Source organism: Microcaecilia unicolor, chromosome 3 (assembly GCF_901765095.1).
Source record: "Microcaecilia unicolor chromosome 3, aMicUni1.1, whole genome shotgun sequence".
NCBI classification, from domain to species: Eukaryota; Metazoa; Chordata; class Amphibia; order Gymnophiona; family Siphonopidae; genus Microcaecilia; species Microcaecilia unicolor.
In genome coordinates this window covers 523,569,093-523,589,209 of record NC_044033.1, presented here as the reverse complement: position 1 = coordinate 523,589,209, position 20,117 = coordinate 523,569,093, and the positions used below count along the sequence as shown (strand labels likewise).

Sequence of the window (20,117 nt, the reverse complement as noted above, 5' to 3'; positions counted from 1 at the left end):
ACTGGCAACCTTAAGGCAAGCTATCATCTCTGGTGACTTGGCTCATAACAGAAAGTGTCTTACTACTACTGCTTATCATTTCTAAAGCGCTACTAGACGTACGCAGCGCTGTACACTTGAACATGAGTTGCCACCATTTCTTCCAGGGTGGTAGATGCAAGAATGTCCTCTCATCTGGCCATGGACGTATGGGGGGGGGGGGGGGGGGGAAGCAGTAAGCTTTGATTTGAGTTTTCTGTGTACGTGTACAAATCGGTGGTCCATATTATCCTTGTTTCTCGCTTCATTTGCATATCTCTCAGCACCTGTGTAACGGCAAGCACTATCGCTGGAGTTTCTTCGCCCCTAGTGGTGTGTCCTTGGATGAAATCACTCAGCTTGTTGATGAAGGAAAGGTCAGTTTTACCATGTTCTTTTTCTCTTTACAGGATAAGGAAGGTGCATTGGTCCCTTGCTCCTAAGCATTTGAAGTGGGATGTTTAGAAAAGACTCTCCCCTAGAAAGGGGCAGTGTCTCTGCAAGGGCAAAGGCCTGCTACAGATTTTTCATAAAGAGCTCTGTAATCATCCCAAGAAGCTGTTTTTATGTTTTGTTAGATGGTTCCGAGATGGTGGGGTCCTGACGGTCTTGCTGCTCAATGTAGATAGCTTTGGAACCTCTCCTTTATTGGCGCAGCTTGAGAATGTAACATATAGAGGAGTATTTTCAAAACACCGACTTACAGAGTTACATAGTAACCAATGAAAATTTGCAAATCTAAGTGCTTTGAAAATGAGCCCCATAGTAACATAGTAGATGATGGCAGATAAAGACCTGTACGGTCCATCCAGTCTGCCCAAGAAGATAAACTCATTATATATGGTATGAGGTGATACATGATATGTATACTTGATCTTACTACTACTACTTAACATTTCTAAAGCGCTACTAGGGTTACGCAGCGCTGTACAATGTAACATGGAAGGATAGTCCCTGCTCAAGGAGCTTACAATCTAAAAGACAAATGTACAGTCAGTCTGATAGGTCAGACAGATTGGGGCAGCCTATATGTTCGAAAGTTTAGGTTCCGAAAGCAGCATTGAAGAGGTGAGCTTTAAGCAAGGATTTGAAGATGGGTAGGGAGGGGGCTTGGCGTAGGGGTTCAGGAAGATTGTTCCAGGCATAGGGTGAGGCGAGGCAGATTGAGCGGAGCCTGGAGTTGGCAGTGGTGGAGAAGGGTACTGAGAGGAGGGATTTGTCATGTGAGCGGAGGTTACGGGCAGGAACGTAGGGGGAGATGAGGGTAGAGAGGTAGTGAGGAGCAGCAGAGCGAGTGCATTTGTAGGTAAGGAGCAGAAGCTTGAATTGTATGCGGTATCTGATCGGAAGCCAGTGGAGTGACCTGAGGAGAGGGGTGATGAGAATAACGGTTTTGGCGGAATATATGACGTGCGGCAGAGTTCTGAACGGATTGAAGGGGGGATAGGTGGCTGAGTGGGAGGCCAGTGAGGAGTAGGTTGCAGTAGTTGAGGCGAGAGGTAATGAGAGCGTGGACGAGAGTTTGGGTGGTGTGCTCAGTGAGGAAAGGGCGAATTTTGTCGATGTTGAAGAGGAAGAAGCGACAGGTTTTGGCAGTCTGCTGGATATGCGCAGAGAAGGAGAGGGAGGATTTATCCTTGTCATTTTTAGGGCATAGATGGTAGAAGTCTGCCTGGCACTGGCCTTGTTCTAAAATTTCTGAAGTTGATGTCAAAACCCCAGAAAAGATCTGTTCAGCCTCGATCAGGGCACACGCTGTAGAAGTCTGCCCAGAACTGGCTTTCCCACCTAATCTCCGCTAAGCTTCTGTTGATCCATTCCTTCTAAACAGGATTCGTTTGTGTTTATCCCACACATTTTTAAATTCTGTTACTGTTTTCATCTCCACCACCTCCCGCAAGAGGGCATTCCAAGTATCTACCCCCCTCTTTATGAAAAAATACTTCCTGCTATTTTTCTTGAGTCTGCCCCCCCCCCCCCCCCTTCAAGAAGACCAAAATGATGGGATGGAACTCCTCTTGTATGTGGAAAGGCTAAAGAGTTTAGGGCTCTTCAGCTTGGAAAAGAGTCAGCTGAGGGAAGATATGATTGAGGCTTACAAAACCCTGAGTGGTGTTGAACAAGTAGAAGTGAATCAATTTTTTTTTTATTCTTTCAAAAAGTACAAAGACTATGGTGCATTCTATGAAGTTACATGGAAATACTTTCAAAACAAATAGGAGGAAATATTTTTTCACTCAACGAATAGTTAAGCTCTGGAGCTCTTTGCCGGAGGATGTGTTAACAGAGTTTGGTGTATCTGGGTTTAAAAAAAGGTTTGAATAAGTTCCTGGAGGAAAAGTCTACAGTCTTTTATTGAGATAGACATGGGGAAGTCACTGCTTGCCCAGGGATTGGTAGCATGGAATGTTGCTACTCTTTGGGATTCTGTATGGAATCTTGTTACTCTTTGGGATTCCAGAATCTTGCTATTCTTTGAGATTCTGTATGGAACCTTGTTACTCTTTGGGATTCATTCTGGAATCTTGCTATTCTTTGGGATTCTGCATGGAACCTTGTTACTCTTTGGGATTCATTCTGGAATATTGCTATTCTTTGGGATTCTGCATGGAATGGCGCTACTATTTGGGTTTCTACCAGGTACTTGTGACCTGGATTGGCCACTATTGGGAACAGGAAACTGGGCTAGATGGACCATTGGTCTGAACCAGCGTGGCTGTTCTTATGATGTTCTCTGCAGACAGGAGACATCCTTTCTCTGCTGCTGTTATTTCGTTCCTTTCACGGGACCTAAATTCACTGGCACATGAGTTCAAAATAAGCAAGAAAGGTTCCCATGCGGTGCACGGATGCTGACTTGTATTTTTGTGGTTTGTCTTAAGTGGCACTGGAAACTGGAAATTGAATGTGTGAGTCAAATGTGGGTGTTGATTTCTGATAAATTACTGTAAAGCCCTCATATTAAACTTTAGCTTTTAATCCCTTTTTCTGTCATTGCTGAGCTCTGAGGTACAGATGGGAGCTGAGCCTGTGTCCATTATCTAATTAGTCTCCTCTTAGTGCCTTCCATAAACAGGAAGTGCTTTTGCTGTGGTACAGTTGGGCCTTTTCAGGGTTACTGATAGGCTGGAAAGATTAAAACACTAATGCTCAGGAATGCAGGGCTCGGCAGTTTGATGTTTCTGTCTTGGCACTGCCATCTGATGAGCAGAGCTTCATAAAACAAAGGAAAATGGATTTTACGGCGTCAGGGCCGCTTACAAATGGGAGCGTTTTGGACGGGCCTTTTCCTTGCCAGTCCTGAGGAATTTCTTTGTGCTCCGTTTCTAATAGTATGTTTAATAGTACTACTACTACTACTATTTATCATTTCTATAGCGCTACAAGGCATACGCAGCGCTGTACACCATACACAAAAAGACAGTCCCTGCTCAAAGAGCTCACAGTCTAAATATGGAATGTTGCTAGTGGAGTAGAAACATTCCATGTAGAATCTCCAATGGTAGCAACGTTCCATGTAGAATCTCAAATAGTAGCAACAGAATCTCCAATAGTAGCAACATTCCATGTAGAATCTCAAATAGTGGCAACATTCCATGTAGAATCTCAAGTAATAGCAACATTCCAGAATCTCAAATAGTAACAACATTCCATGTCCCACTGCACTAACCACTAGGCTACTCCTCCACTACCAACATTCCATGTAGAAGCCTGCCCTTGCAGATCAGCAACGCGGCCGCGCAGGCTTCTGTTTCTGTGAGTCTGACGTCCTGCACTACTTATCATTTCCATAGCGCTACAAGGCATACGCAGCGCTGTACACCATACACAAAAAGACAGTCCCTGCTCAAAGAGCTTACAATCTAAGTAAGACAGGTAAACAGAACGATTAAGGGTAAGGGAATAAATAGGTGAGGATAAAAGGACAGGGCAAGTGAGTAGTGGTTAGGGGTCAAAAGCAGTGGTAAAGAGGTGGGCTTTACGTTTGGACTTGAAAACGGCCAAGGGCGGGGGGCTAGACGCACAGGCTCAGGAAGTCTATTCCAGGCGTGAGGTGCAGCAAGACAAAAGGAACGGAGTCTAGAATTAGCAGTAGAGGAGAAGGGGACGGATAAGTGCCCCCAGCCACTAGCCAGAGAGTGCCCTGATGGTCAAAGCCAATATTCAGCAGCATTGGCCAGGTAAGTACCTCAGAATATCTGTTCTGGATCTCTCCTGCCCAGTTAGAAAGCACTAAATATTGACCGCAACAGTTCCAGATTTAGTACCTGAGACGGGGGTTTGTGTATGACTTCCTATTGGAACAGCAGGGGGTGCTGGAGGCAAAGATAGAGGTGCAATGGCAGAGCGCTGTGTGTGGCTCTCAGTACTGGAAAAGCAGGGAGTGTTGCATGACAAGATTGAGGTGCACTGGCAGAGTTCTGTGAGTAAGACTCGGTACTGGAATAGCAAGGGGCATCAGGGCAAGATTAAGGCATAGGCAAACTAGGCACATGCCTAGGGCCTAGAAAATTAGGAGGGTCCCTCTCACATGTGCTAATTAAATGGCTCCCAGAGCAAACTGCTAGTCCATTTGAAACATGTCCCTCATTTGCAGAAGGGCCTATGAACAAAAAATATCAGAAAAAGGTCCCCAGAGCAGGGGAAAGGGAGGGCATCCACTTTGGAAGAAGGTACAGGAAAAGCTATTAGCGGGCTTGGGTGGAATTTGTGCCACTGGTGGCCCTTTCTCTAAGGTTTCCGGCTAGTTGTGGCCGTGAAGTCCTTCGGTGTGTGCAGCCATTTTGTTTAGTGACGATTGCATGTTTTTTATGTCTCTTCATGCTCTTTGATATGTTTCATTTTTACTCTGCATTGCCTGGCCAATGCCTGTTCACTGTTATTTATTTATTGCATTTGTATCCCACATTTTCCCACCTCTTTGCGGGCTCAGTGTGGCTTACAATAAGATATGAATAATGGAAATACAATATGTTACAACTTGGTTATGGATTACATTGTGCAGAGTTATGCGAGACAATCGAAGTATCATTAGGAATATAACAATGGGACATAAACATTACAACATTGGAAGGAGACAGTGGGAAGCTTAAAGGGCAGAGTTAAGACACAATGACGTATGGTGTACATATTTCTGTGAGTAAGTGTGTGAGTGATGTGAGATTACGGGGGATGAGAGATTAGAAGTGGATGTATGGTGTATTGAAGAACAGTGAGTGTGGACTCTATGTGTTTTGGCTCTTTCCGTAAATTTTTTCAAAAAGATGGGTCTTCAGTAATTTGCGGAAGGATGCTTGCTCGTGAATTGTTCTCAAGTTGCGCGGCAGTTTATTCTAACACTGCTTGCTCATGTAGGAAAAGGTTGATGCTTGTAGCGTCTTGTATTTCAAGCCCTTGCAGTTAGGGAAGTGGAGGTTGAGGTACGTTCGGGATGATCTTCTAGCGTTTCTGGGTGGCAGGTCTATCAACTCGGACATGTAGGCTGGGGCTTCACCGTGAATGATCTTGTAGACTAAGGTGCATACTTTAAAAGTGACGCGTTCCTTAAGTGGAAGCCAGTGTAGTTTCTCTCGTAGTGGTTTTGCCCTTTCATATTTTGGTTTTCCGAAGATGAGTCTGGACCAAGAAAAAAAAAACTATCATTCCTGAAGCAAGACCCACAAGAGCCACCAGATAAGTTGAAGCATGTACCTAGCAGTGTGCCATAAAAGATTTTAAATATCAGACAGTAAAGTTTGGAGAGAACTCTAGCTTCTAAGGGCAGGCAATGCAGTAAAACAAAAAGAAAGAGGTTCTCTTATCATATTTTTTGACAAAAGATTAAACGAAATGCAACTGCTACGTTCTATACAGTCTGCAGTCTTTTCCATAGATATTTAGAAATGCCCAGATAAACAATATTACAATAATCTACCAGGATCAGGGATGGAACCACTAATCTAAACTTATCTTGTTGAATACATTTATAGATTCTTTTCAATTTTCTCAGCTTTTTATCAGATGACTGATCTGAGTGTTAGGTTACACTCATTTATAATCCTATATAATAATTTGTCCATCTGTGTTCCTGTCTGGCTGGGGTCGTAACCGTATGCAAATGAGCTTACGTCAGCTCGCCTCCAGCCTTCCCCTCCCTCTCAGTGTCCCGCCGTCCTCTGATGTCATTTTGTCTTTCCGTAAGGGCGGGACACTGAGAGAGAAGGAAAGGGAAGGCTGGAGGCGACACGAGCCGAGCCTTCCGCTTCCACTGCTGCCGCTGTGACCTGAAGTAAAATGAAAGTTTTAAAGGCACGGCAGCAGGAAGGAAAAGAGTGCTGTTATGGGAGACGACGGTGGGCAGGTGAGGGTTGGGGTTGAGCTCGACCTTGGATGCTTAAAAGGGGGGGGGCAGGTGGGGGCTATGGTGAGTCACTGGACATGGATGGGATGGGAGGGGAGAATCACTGGACATAGAGGAGAGGGCAGGAGAGAGAGGAGAAATCGCTTAGACGAGAGTCACTGGACATGGATGTAAGGTGAGGGCACAGGAGAATAGCTGCACATGGATGGGATGGGATGTGGTGGGAGGGGAGAATCACTGGACATAGAGGAGAGGGCAGGGGAGAGAGGAGAAATCACTTAGATGATAGCCTTCCTAGGGCCCATTTTGCTTGTTCCTAATATTTTTAATGCTGTTTCTAGGTTATATAGTAACATAGTAGATGACGGCAGAAAAAGACCTGCACGGTCCATCCAGTCTGCCCAAGAAGATAAATTCATATGTGCTACTTTTTTATTTGTACTGTCCTCTTCAGGGCACAGACCATATAAGTCTGGCCAGCCCTATCCCCACCTCCCAACCACCAGCTCTGGCACAGACCCTATAAGTCTGCCCAGCACTATCCCCGCCTCCCAACCACCAACCCCGCCTCCCACCACCAGCTCTGGCACAGACTGTACAAGTCTGCCCAGCACTATCCCTGCCTCCCACCACCGGCTCTGGCACAGACTGTATAAGTCTGCCCAGCACTATCCCCGCCTCCCAACCACCAACCCCGCCTCCCACCCACCACCAGCTCTGGCACAGAATGTATAAGTCTGCCCAGCACTATCCCTGCCTCCCACCACCGGCTCTGGCACAGACTGTATAAGTCTGCCAAGCACTATCCTCGCCTCCCAACTACCAGTCCCGCCTCCCACCACCAGCTCTGGCACAGACCATATAAGTCTGCCCAGCACTATCCCCGCCTCCCAACTACCAGTCTCGCCTTCCACCACTGGCTCTGGCACAGACTGTACAAGTCTGCCCAGCACTATCCCTGCCTCCCACCACCGGCTCTGGCACAGACCATATAAGTCTGCCCAGCACTATCCCCGCCTCCCAACTACCAGTCCCGCCTTCCACCACCAGCTCTGGCACAGACCGTATAAGTCTACCCAGCACTATCCCTGCCTCCCACCACCGGCTCTGGCACAGACCGTATAAGTCTGCCCAGCACTAGCCCCGCTTCCCAACCACCAGCTCTGCCACCCATTCTAGGCTAAGCTCCTGAGGATCCATTCCTTCTGCACAGGATTCCTTTATGTTTATCCCATATTTGATGTTATCTACAACAAATAAGTCTGGAATTTGGCCCAATTAGAAAAAATTTGATCTTATCCTTATTTAGTTTCAGGTGGCTGGAACTCATCCATTCGCCAATCAAAGAGATACAATTTTTATTTATTTATTTATTTATTTGCTGCACTTGTATCCTACATTTTCCCACCTATTTGCAGGCTCAATGTGGCTTACAAAATGTTATAGCAACATGTACACATTAAAGGATAAGAATTTCAAAATATAGATATTTGATATCTCATGTTGCATCTCACTTATTTTGGATACTGCCAGCAGTAAGAAGGTGATGTCATCTGGTAGCTTTCCCTTTCTAGTTTTGTTCCCAGGGAAGATATCTATTGGTTCTATAAAATAAGTGATATAGAGGGAAACAATGTGGTACCCCACATTTCACAGGCCAATTATCAGAAAAAGCCCCTTTCATTAACTCTAAAAGAGTAGCCATACTGGGTCAGACCAATGATCCATCTAGCCCAGTATCCTGTTTTCCAAACAGTGGCCAAGCCAAGTCACAAGTACCTGGCAGAAACCCAAATCATAGCAACATTCCATGTAGAACCCCAAAGAATAACAAGATTCTGGAATCCTGAAGAGTGACAAGATTCCATGCAGAATCTCAGAGTAGCAACATTCCATGCAGAACCCCAAAGAACCCTAAAGAGTGACAAGATTCCATGAGGAATCTCAGAATAGCAACATTCCATACTACAAATCCCAGGGCAAGCAGTTGCTTCCCATGTCTGTCTCAATAGCAGACTATGGACTTTTCCTCCAGGAATTTGTCCAAACCTTTTTTAAACCCAGATACACTAACCGCTGTTACCACCTCCTCCAGCAAAGAGTTCCAGAGCTTAACTATTCATTGAGTGAAAAAATATTTCCTCCTGTGTGTTTTAGAAGTATTTCCTTGTAACTTCTTTGAGTGTCCCCTGGTGTTTGTACTTTTGGAACGAGTAAAATCTTGATTTACTTCTACTCATTCTACACCACTCAGGATTTTGTAGACCTCAATCATATCTCCCCTCATCTGTCTCTTTTCCAAGCTGAAGAGCCATAACCTCTTTAGCCTTTCGTCATACAAGAGGAGTTCCATCCCCTTTGTCATTTTGGTCGCTCTTCTTTGAACCTTTTCTTTTCTTTTTTTTTTTTAAATATGTTTATTAAAGGCTTTTTCATACCGATAATACAAAGGTAAACTCAAAAATAAACACAAAAGCAAACAACCCCCTCCCCCCCCCCCCCTCCCCCCCCCCCCCCCCCCCCCCCCCCCCCCCCGCAAATAAACACAAAGGAAGATCAAAGAGCCATGGCAATACCGGGAAACACACAGTATGGATACACAAAATCAAGTGGTGCTATGCGGCTCCTTACAAAAGTGATCTAAACGAGCCCAGGTCTTCAAAACAGACTTAATTCGTCGACGCCTATGGGCCAAAATGGTTTCATATTTCCTTATCACACAAACATAACTCCACCATTCATTTTAATTGAGGTACACATTATTTTTCCAATTGGAGACAATTAAATGCAGAGCAGCAGCTAACAGTTGAACAACTTTTTATCGGACTCCAGAAGGGGGATATTAGGACAAGAGGCTCGTAAGATCACAACCTCATAAGAAAGCGCAGTAGTCTCTGGCAGGTGAAAAATAAGACACGTTCTTGTCCAAATAAGTTGCCAGTAAGCTCTGACGTTCTTACAGTAGAAGATCATATGCGCTATTGAGCCATCCCTCTCCTGGCAAGACCTTTTCTAATTCCGCTATATCTTTTTTGAGATACAGCAACCAGAACTGAATGCAGTACTCAGGGTGCGGACTAGAGACTTGCACGGGGTTCACGGGAATCCCGCGGAACCTACGAGGACCCCTTGGGGACAGAAGCAGTTCTGCAGGGTTCCCTTGGGGATGGAAGTAGTTCCTGAGGGGTTCCCGTGGGGACGGAAACAATTCCCGCAGGGTTCCCGTGGGGACAGAAAAAATTCCTGCGGGGTTCCAGTGGAAGTGTACGCTGCACTTGCGCCAGCCTCTCACCTACCGAGTGCCAAGTTGAATTTTGTCTCCTCCTCCTCCTTGCTTTAACAGTACAGATGCGGAAAGTTTCCATTAAGGAGGTGGTAGAGACACAAATGGTGATGGAATTCAAAAAGGTGTGGGATGAACACAGAGAATCTCTAACTAGAAAATGGAAGTTATAAAAAACCTAAATTTAAATGGCTGGATGTGTGTGGATATGTCGAGTGACACTTAGATGGAGACTCCAGCTGTGATGAACTAGGGCTGATAACAGGCAGACTTTTTATGGTCTGTGTCTCATATATGGCAATCTGGTTTAGGATGGGCTGGAAAGGGCTTAGACAGCAACTTTAATGGCTGGAACCCGAGGACAGTGCTGGACTTTTACAGTCTGTGTCCTGAAATGAGAAGACAGATAGGCTGGAGTGGGCTTCAACGGCAACTCCAGCAGTTGGAACATAATGATAGGGCCGGGCGGACTTCTATGGTCTATGTCCCAGAAAGACCATAATCAAGTATATAATATCACGTTCATTGTTGATTTAATTATGAATTGATAATGAACGTGACTATAGGGTAGACTGGACCATTCAGGTTTTTATCTGCTGTCACTTACTATGTTACTATTAATCATCTCTTCTCCTGGGCTGATGCGCAGACCTCAGCTCTGACACAGGCATGAGCATGAGATGACACCTGACCTACTGGCGCATGCATGTGACGACCTCTGGTCACACAGTGCCAGTGAATCAGAGACAAGTCTTACATGTGCGCACCAGATTGTTCCAACTTCCAACTTCCGTTCCTTCCTTGCCTGCAGTGCTGCGGCTTGAATCCAGAGAGAGACTGCGAGAACCAACTGGAATTTTTTTTATCTACCATTAAATTCTTGTGGGACTGAGAATAAATTCTTGCGGGGATGTGTGAGAACAGGTAATTCTTGCAGGCATGGGTAGGAATAGGTAAGATTCCAGTGGGGACAGGCGAGGATGGGTAAGATTTCTGTCCCTGTGCAACTCTTTAGTGCGGACGCACCATGGAGCGATACAAAGGCATCATAGTATTTTTGGTCTTATTCACCATCCCTTTCCTAATAATTCCTAGCATCCTGTTTGCTTTTTGGCCGCCGATGCACAGTGAGCAAAAGATTTCTGCATATTACCTAAATTGACACCCAGATTTTTTTTTGAGTGCTGACGCCCAAGGTGGACCCTAGCATCAGGTAACTATGATTTGGATTACTCTTTCCAATGTGCATCATTTTGCATTTGTCCACATTAAATTTCATCTGCCATTTGGATGCCCAGTCTTCCAATTTCCTAAGGTCTTCCTGCAATATTTCTCAAGAAAGATATAGTGGAATTGGAAAAGGTGCAGCGAAGGGCGACTAAAATGATAGCGGGGATGGGACGACTTCCCTATGAAGAAAGACTAAGGAGGCTAGGGCTATTCAGCTTGGAGAAGAGACGGCTGAGGGGAGACATGATAGAGGTATATAAAATAATGAGTGGAGTGGAACAGGTGGATGTGAAGCCTCTGTTCACGCTTTCCAAAAATACTAGGACCAGGGGGCATGCGATGAAACTACAGTGTAGTAAATTTAAAACAAATCGGAGAAAACCTTTCTTCACCCAACGCGTAATTAAACTCTGGAATTCATTGCCGGAGAACGTGGTGAAGGCGGTTAGCTTGGCAGAGTTTAAAAAGGGGTTAGACGGTTTCCTAAAGGACAAGTCAATAAACCGCTACTAAATAGACTTGGGAAAAATCTACAATTTCAGGAATAACATGTATGGAATGTTTCTACGTTTGGGAAGCTTGCCAGGTGCCCTTGGCCTGGATTGGCCGCTGTCGTGGACAGGATGCTGGGCTCGATGGACCCTTGGTCTTTTCCCAGTGTGGCATTACTTATGTACTTATATTTCACAATCCGCACGCGTTTTAATAACCTTGAATAGTTTTGTATCATCTGAAAACTTGATCACCTCACTTGATGTTCCGATTTCCATATCATTTATAAATATGTTAAATAGTACCGGTCCCAGTACAGATCCCTGTGGTACTCCAATTTTCACTCTCCATTGTGAGAAATGACCATTTAACCCTACCCTCTGTTTTCTGTCCAATAACCAGTTCCTATTCCACACCAGAAACTTGCCTCCTATCCCCATGACTCTTTAATTTTCTCAGGAGTCTCTCATGAGGAACTTTATCAAATGCTTTCTAAAAATCTAGATACACTACATCAACTGGCTCACCTTTATCCACATATTTATTCACGCCTTCAAAGAAACGAAGCATAATATAGACATAGCAGAATGAAAGAAGAAAACTTGAAAACAGCAAATCGAAACCTAATAATAGGACCACCATGAAACAGGATCAAAAATATACATAGTAAGGCTATTGCCCAAATGTCTAGCCTTCTTGTCCCCTTTCTTGAATTAATTCAAGGGTTTATGAAATGAGATTGAAGTGGGGCAGACTCAGGAAAGATGTCAGGAAGTATTTTTTCACGGAGAGGGTGGTGGATGCTTGGAATGCCCTCCCGCAGGAGGTGGTGGTGATGAAAATGGTAACGGAATTCAAACATGCGTGGGATGTGCATAAAGGAATCCTGTGCAGAAGGAATGGATCCTCAGAAGCTTAGCTACAATTGGGTGGCAGAGCAGGTGGGGGGAAGAGGGGTTGGTGGTTGGGAGGCGAGGATAGGAGAGGGCAGACTTTTATATGGTCTGTGCCGGAGCCGGTGATGGAAGGCGGGACAGGTGGTTGGGAGGCAGGAAAAACTGCTGGGCAGACTTATACGGTCTGTGCCCTGAGAAAGACAGGTACAAATCAAGGTAAGGTATACACATGAGTTTATCTTGGGCAGACTGGATGGACCGTGCAGGTCTTTTTCTGCCGTCATCTACTATGTTACCAATATCTGGATTGTGTAAAACAAATTACAAGCAACATCGCTCGAGGATAAAAACAGGGAAAAATGTGTCTCATCGAATAACAACCCTGACAAAATAAAAGTAATAAAAATACAGTAGGAGGAGAAACCAAATCTGCCAGCTGTTATCGTGTTTGTTGTTCTGCTTCAGTATTCAATTAAAAACAAATTAAACAAATATAAAATCAGCAGAAGTAAAGCCTATGGAATACAAAACCACCTATAACATGAATGTGCGATTGTGCTGTTTTACTGCAGCATCATGTTTCCGTTTCTATAATTTAATTTTTCTGCTCTATTACACTGATATTATTATGTGAGGCAACTTAGGTTGTAGTTAAGAGTATGGGGTAATTTTATAAATATACTAGTAAAACAGGCCCGTTTCTGAACGAAATGAAACGGGCGCTAGCAAGGTTGTCCTCTAATGGCAATTATGTTTTAAAGGGAACTGTTAGGAGAGAGTATGTGTGAGAGAAAGAGTGTGTTTCAGAGAGAGAGAGAGAGAGAGAGAGACAGTGTGTGATTGAGAGAGAAATATGGTAAACTAGTAAAAAAGGCCCATTTCTGAACGAAATGAAACGGGCACTAGCAAGGTTGTCCTCTAATAGCAATTATGTTTTTAAGGGAACTGTTAGGAGTGAGTATGTGTGAGAGAAAGAGTGTGTTTCAGAGAGAGAGACAGTGTGTGATTGAGAGAGAAATATGGTAAACTAGTAAAAAAGGCCCATTTCTGACAAAAATGAAACGGGCGCTAGCAAGGCTTTCCTCGGCTCCCCTGCAGCCACCCACGTCCAGCGACCCTCCTCTCCCCATGCGCCCACTGCAGCCACCCATGTCCAGCGACCCTCCTCTCTCCCCTGCCCCCCCTCCAGCCACCCATGTCCAGCGACCCTTCTCTGGACATGGATCAGCTGTGAGGCATGTTTTTTTTCCCCCGGGTTCTGAAGTTGACATCATAATGGCTATGGTGATGTCAGCCTGATCTACGGAGCCTAGCAGACCAACTCGGAATGAGCCACGATCCCAGGCGCAAGTCAGAACGTTAGAGATGAGAATTATTATATAGGCTAAACATATGTGGAAGGAAAAGCACAAACACATTTATTTGCAACTAGTAAAAAAGACCCTTTTCTGAAAGAAATGAAACGGGCACTAGCAAGGTTGTCCTCTAATGGCAATTATGTTTTTAAGGGAACTGTTAGGAGTGAGTATGTGTGAGAGAAAGAGTGTGTTTCAGAGAGAGAGAGAGAGAGAGAGACAGTGTGTGATTGAGAGAGAAATATGGTAAACTAGTAAAAAAGGCCCATTTCTGACAAAAATGAAACGGGCGCTAGCAAGGCTTTCCTCGGCTCCCCTGCAGCCACCCACGTCCAGCGACCCTCCTCTCCCCATGCGCCCACTGCAGCCACCCATGTCCAGCGACCCTCCTCTCTCCCCTGCCCCCCCTCCAGCCACCCATGTCCAGCGACCCTTCTCTGGACATGGATCAGCTGTGAGGCATGTTTTTTTTTCCCCCGGGTTCTGAAGTTGACATCATAATGGCTATGGTGATGTCAGCCTGATCTACGGAGCCTAGCAGACCAACTCGGAATGAGCCACGATCCCAGGCGCAAGTCAGAACGTTAGAGATGAGAATTATTATATAGGCTAAACATATGTGGAAGGAAAAGCACAAACACATTTATTTGCAACTAGTAAAAAAGACCCTTTTCTGAAAGAAATGAAACGGGCACTAGCAAGGTTGTCCTCTAATGGCAATTATGTTTTAAAGGGAACTGTTAGGAGAGAGTATGTGTGAGAGAAAAAGTGTGTTTCAGAGAGAGAGAGAGAGAGAGACAGTGTGTGATTGAGAGAGAAATATGGTAAACTAGTAAAAAAGGCCCATTTCTGACAAAAATGAAACGGGCGCTAGCAAGGCTTTCCTCGGCTCCCCTGCAGCCACCCACGTCCAGCGACCCTCCTCTCCCCATGCGCCCACTGCAGCCACCCATGTCCAGCGACCCTCCTCTCTCCCCTGCCCCCCCCCTCCAGCCACCCATGTCCAGCGACCCTTCTCTGGACATGGATCAGCTGTGAGGCATGTTTTTTTTTCCCCCGGGTTCTGAAGTTGACATCATAATGGCTATGGTGATGTCAGCCTGATCTACGGAGCCTAGCAGACCAACTCGGAATGAGCCACGATCCCAGGCGCAAGTCAGAACGTTAGAGATGAGAATTATTATATAGGCTAAACATATGTGGAAGGAAAAGCACAAACACATTTATTTGCAACTAGTAAAAAAGACCCTTTTCTGAAAGAAATGAAACGGGCACTAGCAAGGTTGTCCTCTAATGGCAATTATGTTTTTAAGGGAACTGTTAGGAGTGAGTATGTGTGAGAGAAAGAGTGTGTTTCAGAGAGAGAGAGAGAGAGAGAGACAGTGTGTGATTGAGAGAGAAATATGGTAAACTAGTAAAAAAGGCCCATTTCTGACAAAAATGAAACGGGCGCTAGCAAGGCTTTCCTCGGCTCCCCTGCAGCCACCCACGTCCAGCGACCCTCCTCTCCCCATGCGCCCACTGCAGCCACCCATGTCCAGCGACCCTCCTCTCTCCCCTGCCCCCCCTCCAGCCACCCATGTCCAGCGACCCTTCTCTGGACATGGATCAGCTGTGAGGCATGTTTTTTTTTCCCCCGGGTTCTGAAGTTGACATCATAATGGCTATGGTGATGTCAGCCTGATCTACGGAGCCTAGCAGACCAACTCGGAATGAGCCACGATCCCAGGCGCAAGTCAGAACGTTAGAGATGAGAATTATTATATAGGCTAAACATATGTGGAAGGAAAAGCACAAACACATTTATTTGCAACTAGTAAAAAAGACCCTTTTCTGAAAGAAATGAAACGGGCACTAGCAAGGTTGTCCTCTAATGGCAATTATGTTTTAAAGGGAACTGTTAGGAGAGAGTATGTGTGAGAGAAAGAGTGTGTTTCAGAGAGAGAGAGACAGTGTGTGATTGAGAGAGAAATATGGTAAACTAGTAAAAAAGGCCCATTTCTGACAAAAATGAAACGGGCGCTAGCAAGGCTTTCCTCGGCTCCCCTGCAGCCACCCACGTCCAGCGACCCTCCTCTCCCCATGCGCCCACTGCAGCCACCCATGTCCAGCGACCCTCCTCTCTCCCCTGCCCCCCCTCCAGCCACCCATGTCCAGCGACCCTTCTCTGGACATGGATCAGCTGTGAGGCATGTTTTTTTTTCCCCCGGGTTCTGAAGTTGACATCATAATGGCTATGGTGATGTCAGCCTGATATACGGAGCCTAGCAGACCAACTCGGAATGAGCCACGATCCCAGGCGCAAGTCAGAACGTTAGAGATGAGAATTATTATATAGGCTAAACATATGTGGAAGGAAAAGCACAAACACATTTATTTGCAACTAGTAAAAAAGACCCTTTTCTGAAAGAAATGAAACGGGCACTAGCAAGGTTGTCCTCTAATGGCAATTATGTTTTAAAGGGAACTGTTAGGAGAGAGTATGTGTGAGAGAGAAAGGAGTGTGTGTCAGAGAGAGAGAGTATGTGATTGAGAGAGAGACCGAATGTGTCTGTCTGTGCGAGTGTAGTGTGTGTCCCGTGTGCACCAATTATGCTCTCTCCCCTGCATTCAGCCATATGCAGGCAACGTCCTCTGTGCTCTGCTCCCTCCATGCATCCATGTACAGCATCTGTCCCCTGGCCCCTCTATCATCACACCTCCCCCTTCCACCTTCCTCCGAGTTCCAGGCCCCCCTCCCTCCCAGTTTCAGCCCCCCCCCCCCCCTCTGAGTTCCAGTGTTCCCCCTCCCATTTCCAGGGTTCCCCCATCCCTCCCATTTCCAGTGTCCCTCCCTCCCTCCCAGTTCCAGGGTCGTCGTCCCTCCATCCCTTCCTCCCTCCCTCCCAGTTCCATGCACCCTCCCTCCGATCTTTAAAACTCATCTTCACTTACCACGTCGGGGTTACGGCAGGCGCCAGCAGTGGTACACAGCGTGCAGCCTCGGCCCTTCTCTCTCAGCTCTTGTCCCTCCCTTGCGGAAACAGGAAATGAGGGCGGGACCAGAGCTGACAGAGAGAGAAGGGCCGAGGCTGCACGCTGTGTTCCGCTGTTGCCGGCCGCCGTAACCCCGACGTGGTAAGTGAAGATGAGTTTTAAAAATCAGAGGGAGGGTGCCTGGAACTGAAAGGAAGGGAGGGAGGGAGGAAGGGGGGGAACGTGAAGCTGTGCGTCTTGCTTGATTCTGTTATAAACCCAAAGGCTCTTTTCAGAGCCACCACCACACAGATCAAAGAAAGAGTAAGATGAGTTTGGTGCTTATTAAATGACTTGAAAAGCCGGCTTCTGCACAGTTGCTCCTCCAACGTTCCAAGTGATGTCAGGCGATGGTTACGATCCCAGTGAGCCACATTGGAATGTTGGAGGAGCAAATTATTATATTAGATGGTACTCCCACAAAAAGAGAGAAGTAAATAGTTCAAAAATATAACCAACTCTGCAATCAGATCTAATTTATTCAATAAATATTTCACATCCAATTCTTATCTGAAGGAAGGAACAGACTATCAGTGAAGTCTGTTTCTTAAACTGTTTCCATTCTCCTTCATCAGTCTTAAAAACAACAAAAAAAAAAAACCCTCTATTTTTTAGTTTTGTGATGCATTGTGCAAAAACACGATTAAATGCAGCTCCGAGATAACCAACACACGCTGTCTCTAACAGCGGCCAATCCAGGCTTCAAGAACCCGGCAACCCCCCCCCCAAAAAAAATTTTTTTTTAATAAAGTTCAATGGACATTTCCTTCAGGAATCTGTCCAAACCCCCCTTAAACTCCTTAAGGCCAGCTGCTGTCACTACATTCTCCGGCAACGAGTTCCAGAGTCCACCCTCTCAGCACTGTTGTTTAACACTTTGGGAGCAGTGTTCAGAGTCTTACAGGTTGAATATAGGATTTTGATGTGCAGTTTCTTATTCCTGTGTGAGGAGGCTTGAGTGGATTGACTGAACAACTGAGCAAATTTATGACAGGTGTGAAAGAATGGATGTTTTTGAATAGATTAGTTTTAAATTTTAGTAAAACTGAATTAATGTTTGTTGGGGGGGTTGAGAATTTACTTCACTGACGGTCAGTGAGGTTGGTTGAGTCTGTGTTGCCAGTAAAGGAGAGTATGCGTGTATTGGGGATACTTTTAGATCCTTTGTCGTCTATGCAGGATCAAGTGTCGCATGTGGTTAGGTCTGCATTTTTTTCAGCTTCATTTATTAGCCAGGTTGAAACCGATCCGATATTGTTGAAATGTACAGAGCCCGGTGATCTCATGTATTGATTTCTGCAATGATTTGTATTTGGGTTTGACTGAGTCCATAATACAGAATGCTTCTGCTCGATTGTTAGCAGGTGTGTCTTGGTTTGAACATATATCTCCAATCCTTCGCTCGTTGCATTGGTTGGCAGTCCACTCGAGTGCTGAGTATCACGTCTGATCCATCAAATACTGTACTCTGATGTACCTTGGTACCTTAGAGGTGCGATTCAAGTGTATCAACTTTTTCGATCCTTGTGGTCTGAAAACTTGAAGTTACTGGCCAATGTTAAATTGCAGGCTGCAAGATATGCGGATACTCGGAATACTGCCTTTTCGATAGCAAGTCCACAAATTTGGAATAATTTGCCAGGTTACTTGAGATTGTGTAGCAACAGGGATCAGTTTGCAAAATTACTGAAGACATATTTGTTTGAACATATCCTTTGAGCACTTGTGCTTAGAGCAATGATTTTGATCTGCTTGATAGTATGTTACTTCTTTATCCTATTTCACTGTGTATGTTAAGTTATTATCCGCCTAGTTGTAGGTGGAATAGAACATTTTAAATAAATAAAAGCTGTTTCATTTATCCAAAACTAGCATTTTTCTTTTTCCTCATAGATCCGTCCAGTCATCGATGAGGTCTTCTCATTTGCTGATGTTCCCAAGGCCTTCGCGAAACTTGAGAGAGGCCATGCACGTGGCAAAACAGTCATTGCAGTCATCTAGGAGCACAAATAATTCAAATTGAGATGGCTCATGTGTCTGCAGCGCCAAGCTCTTAGAAATCAAGACTAAACACAAGCCCATCTTGCCTGTGTTTCCCTGATGTGAGATGGAAGGCTGTGGACAGGAATGGAGCCAGTAGCCAGCCAAAGCGACATTGTGGCTTTCCGGTGCCATCGATTTTGCTTTTTGTATTTGTGCGGTTTTCGTTCACTTGTCTGAAATAAAACAGGATCCATCCTTCAAGCAGGCTGACCCGCCAAGGGCATTCTAACAGCCGACTTCCACAGCATGCCTCTATAACTACAAGAATAAACTTTAGGGAGATAAGGATGAGTTAAAAAGAGTTGACCCCTATAGGACATTCAGAAAGTCCAGTGTCGAAACACGAAGCTTTGAAAGATACTTAAGCAATGTCTTTTGGCTGCAGGACTTTGTTCATTACAGAGATGTCATGTATGGACTGGCCTTTATTTGTACATATCTGAGAGGAGCTAATACAGTAACCCATGTGTGAATTTGAATAATAGAAGAGCCAGTTTGGTTCATGTAACATACAGCTACCTCAGGCTTTTCTTTTGAACAGATTATTTTATACTAGTAATTCTTATTGTTGTTAGCATTACTGGATGTACACAGCACGGTACAGTGGTGATAAACTAAACAAGTACAACGAGTGGGTTACCTGAGGCAGTAGGGGATGAAGTGACTTGCCTGAAGTCTGTGGCGGAAGCAGGGTTTGAAGGCAGGCTTCCCTGATTCTCGGCCCATTGCTCTGACCACTAGGAATCGGTAACATATCTCCAGGATAAGTAAATGAGAAGAAGAATCTTGAGGCTCCCATGGCGCACGCTCTTTTCAAAGGATAGAACCTCCTAGTACAGAATGGAAGCAGCTTCCTTCTACGTTAGAGGTAACTGCGCCTTTCCAAGCAGTGAAATTTCATACACGGGGGGGGGGTAATTCTCAAAAGCCTGGCCTAAAACTGGATACACATAGGTACCCTTAAGAATACCAGCGTAGGTCCACAGTCGTGTGTCTAACTTTAGATGCGAGCACTCACTAACGAGACAGTTGTTAGTATTATATAACCCGCGCATGTAAGTTCTCAGCACACTCCTGACCCACCCATGCCCCCCCCCCCCCTTTGCAGTTGTGTGCTGTGGAGTTTGCACATTCAATTTGCAGAATAGGAACTAAGATATGAGTAACTGCTTAATTAGCACCAATTGTAGCCAATACATGATAGCTAATGCCAGTTAGCAGCAAATCACCATATTAAGTTACATGCGCAACTGACAATATTTTGCACACTACGGAGTTCCTTTTATTAAGGTGCACTAATGAATTAGTGTGCGTTGCCATGCAGCCTGTAGGTATACAATGAGCTGCACAGCATTTAGCGCATGCTAAGTCCATTAGTGCACCTTAATAGAAGCTAGAAAGTAGTAAATTTAAAACAAATCGAAGAAAATATTTCTTCACTCAAC

The 20,117-nt window shown here is 45.2% G+C and overlaps 1 protein-coding gene across 1 annotated transcript in view; it reads left to right on the top strand.

Moving 5' to 3' along the window:
* Window positions 1–19,186, top strand: part of RTN4IP1 (reticulon 4 interacting protein 1) — a 63,874-nt gene extending 44,688 nt beyond the window's left edge. The window contains exons 8-9 of the mRNA XM_030199174.1: window positions 303–395; window positions 18,523–19,186. Coding sequence (XP_030055034.1) covers window positions 303–395; window positions 18,523–18,630 — 201 coding nt within the window. The 3' untranslated portion in view covers window positions 18,631–19,186. The remainder of the gene's footprint in view (window positions 1–302; window positions 396–18,522) is intronic.
* Window positions 19,187–20,117: the final 931 nt, after the last annotated feature.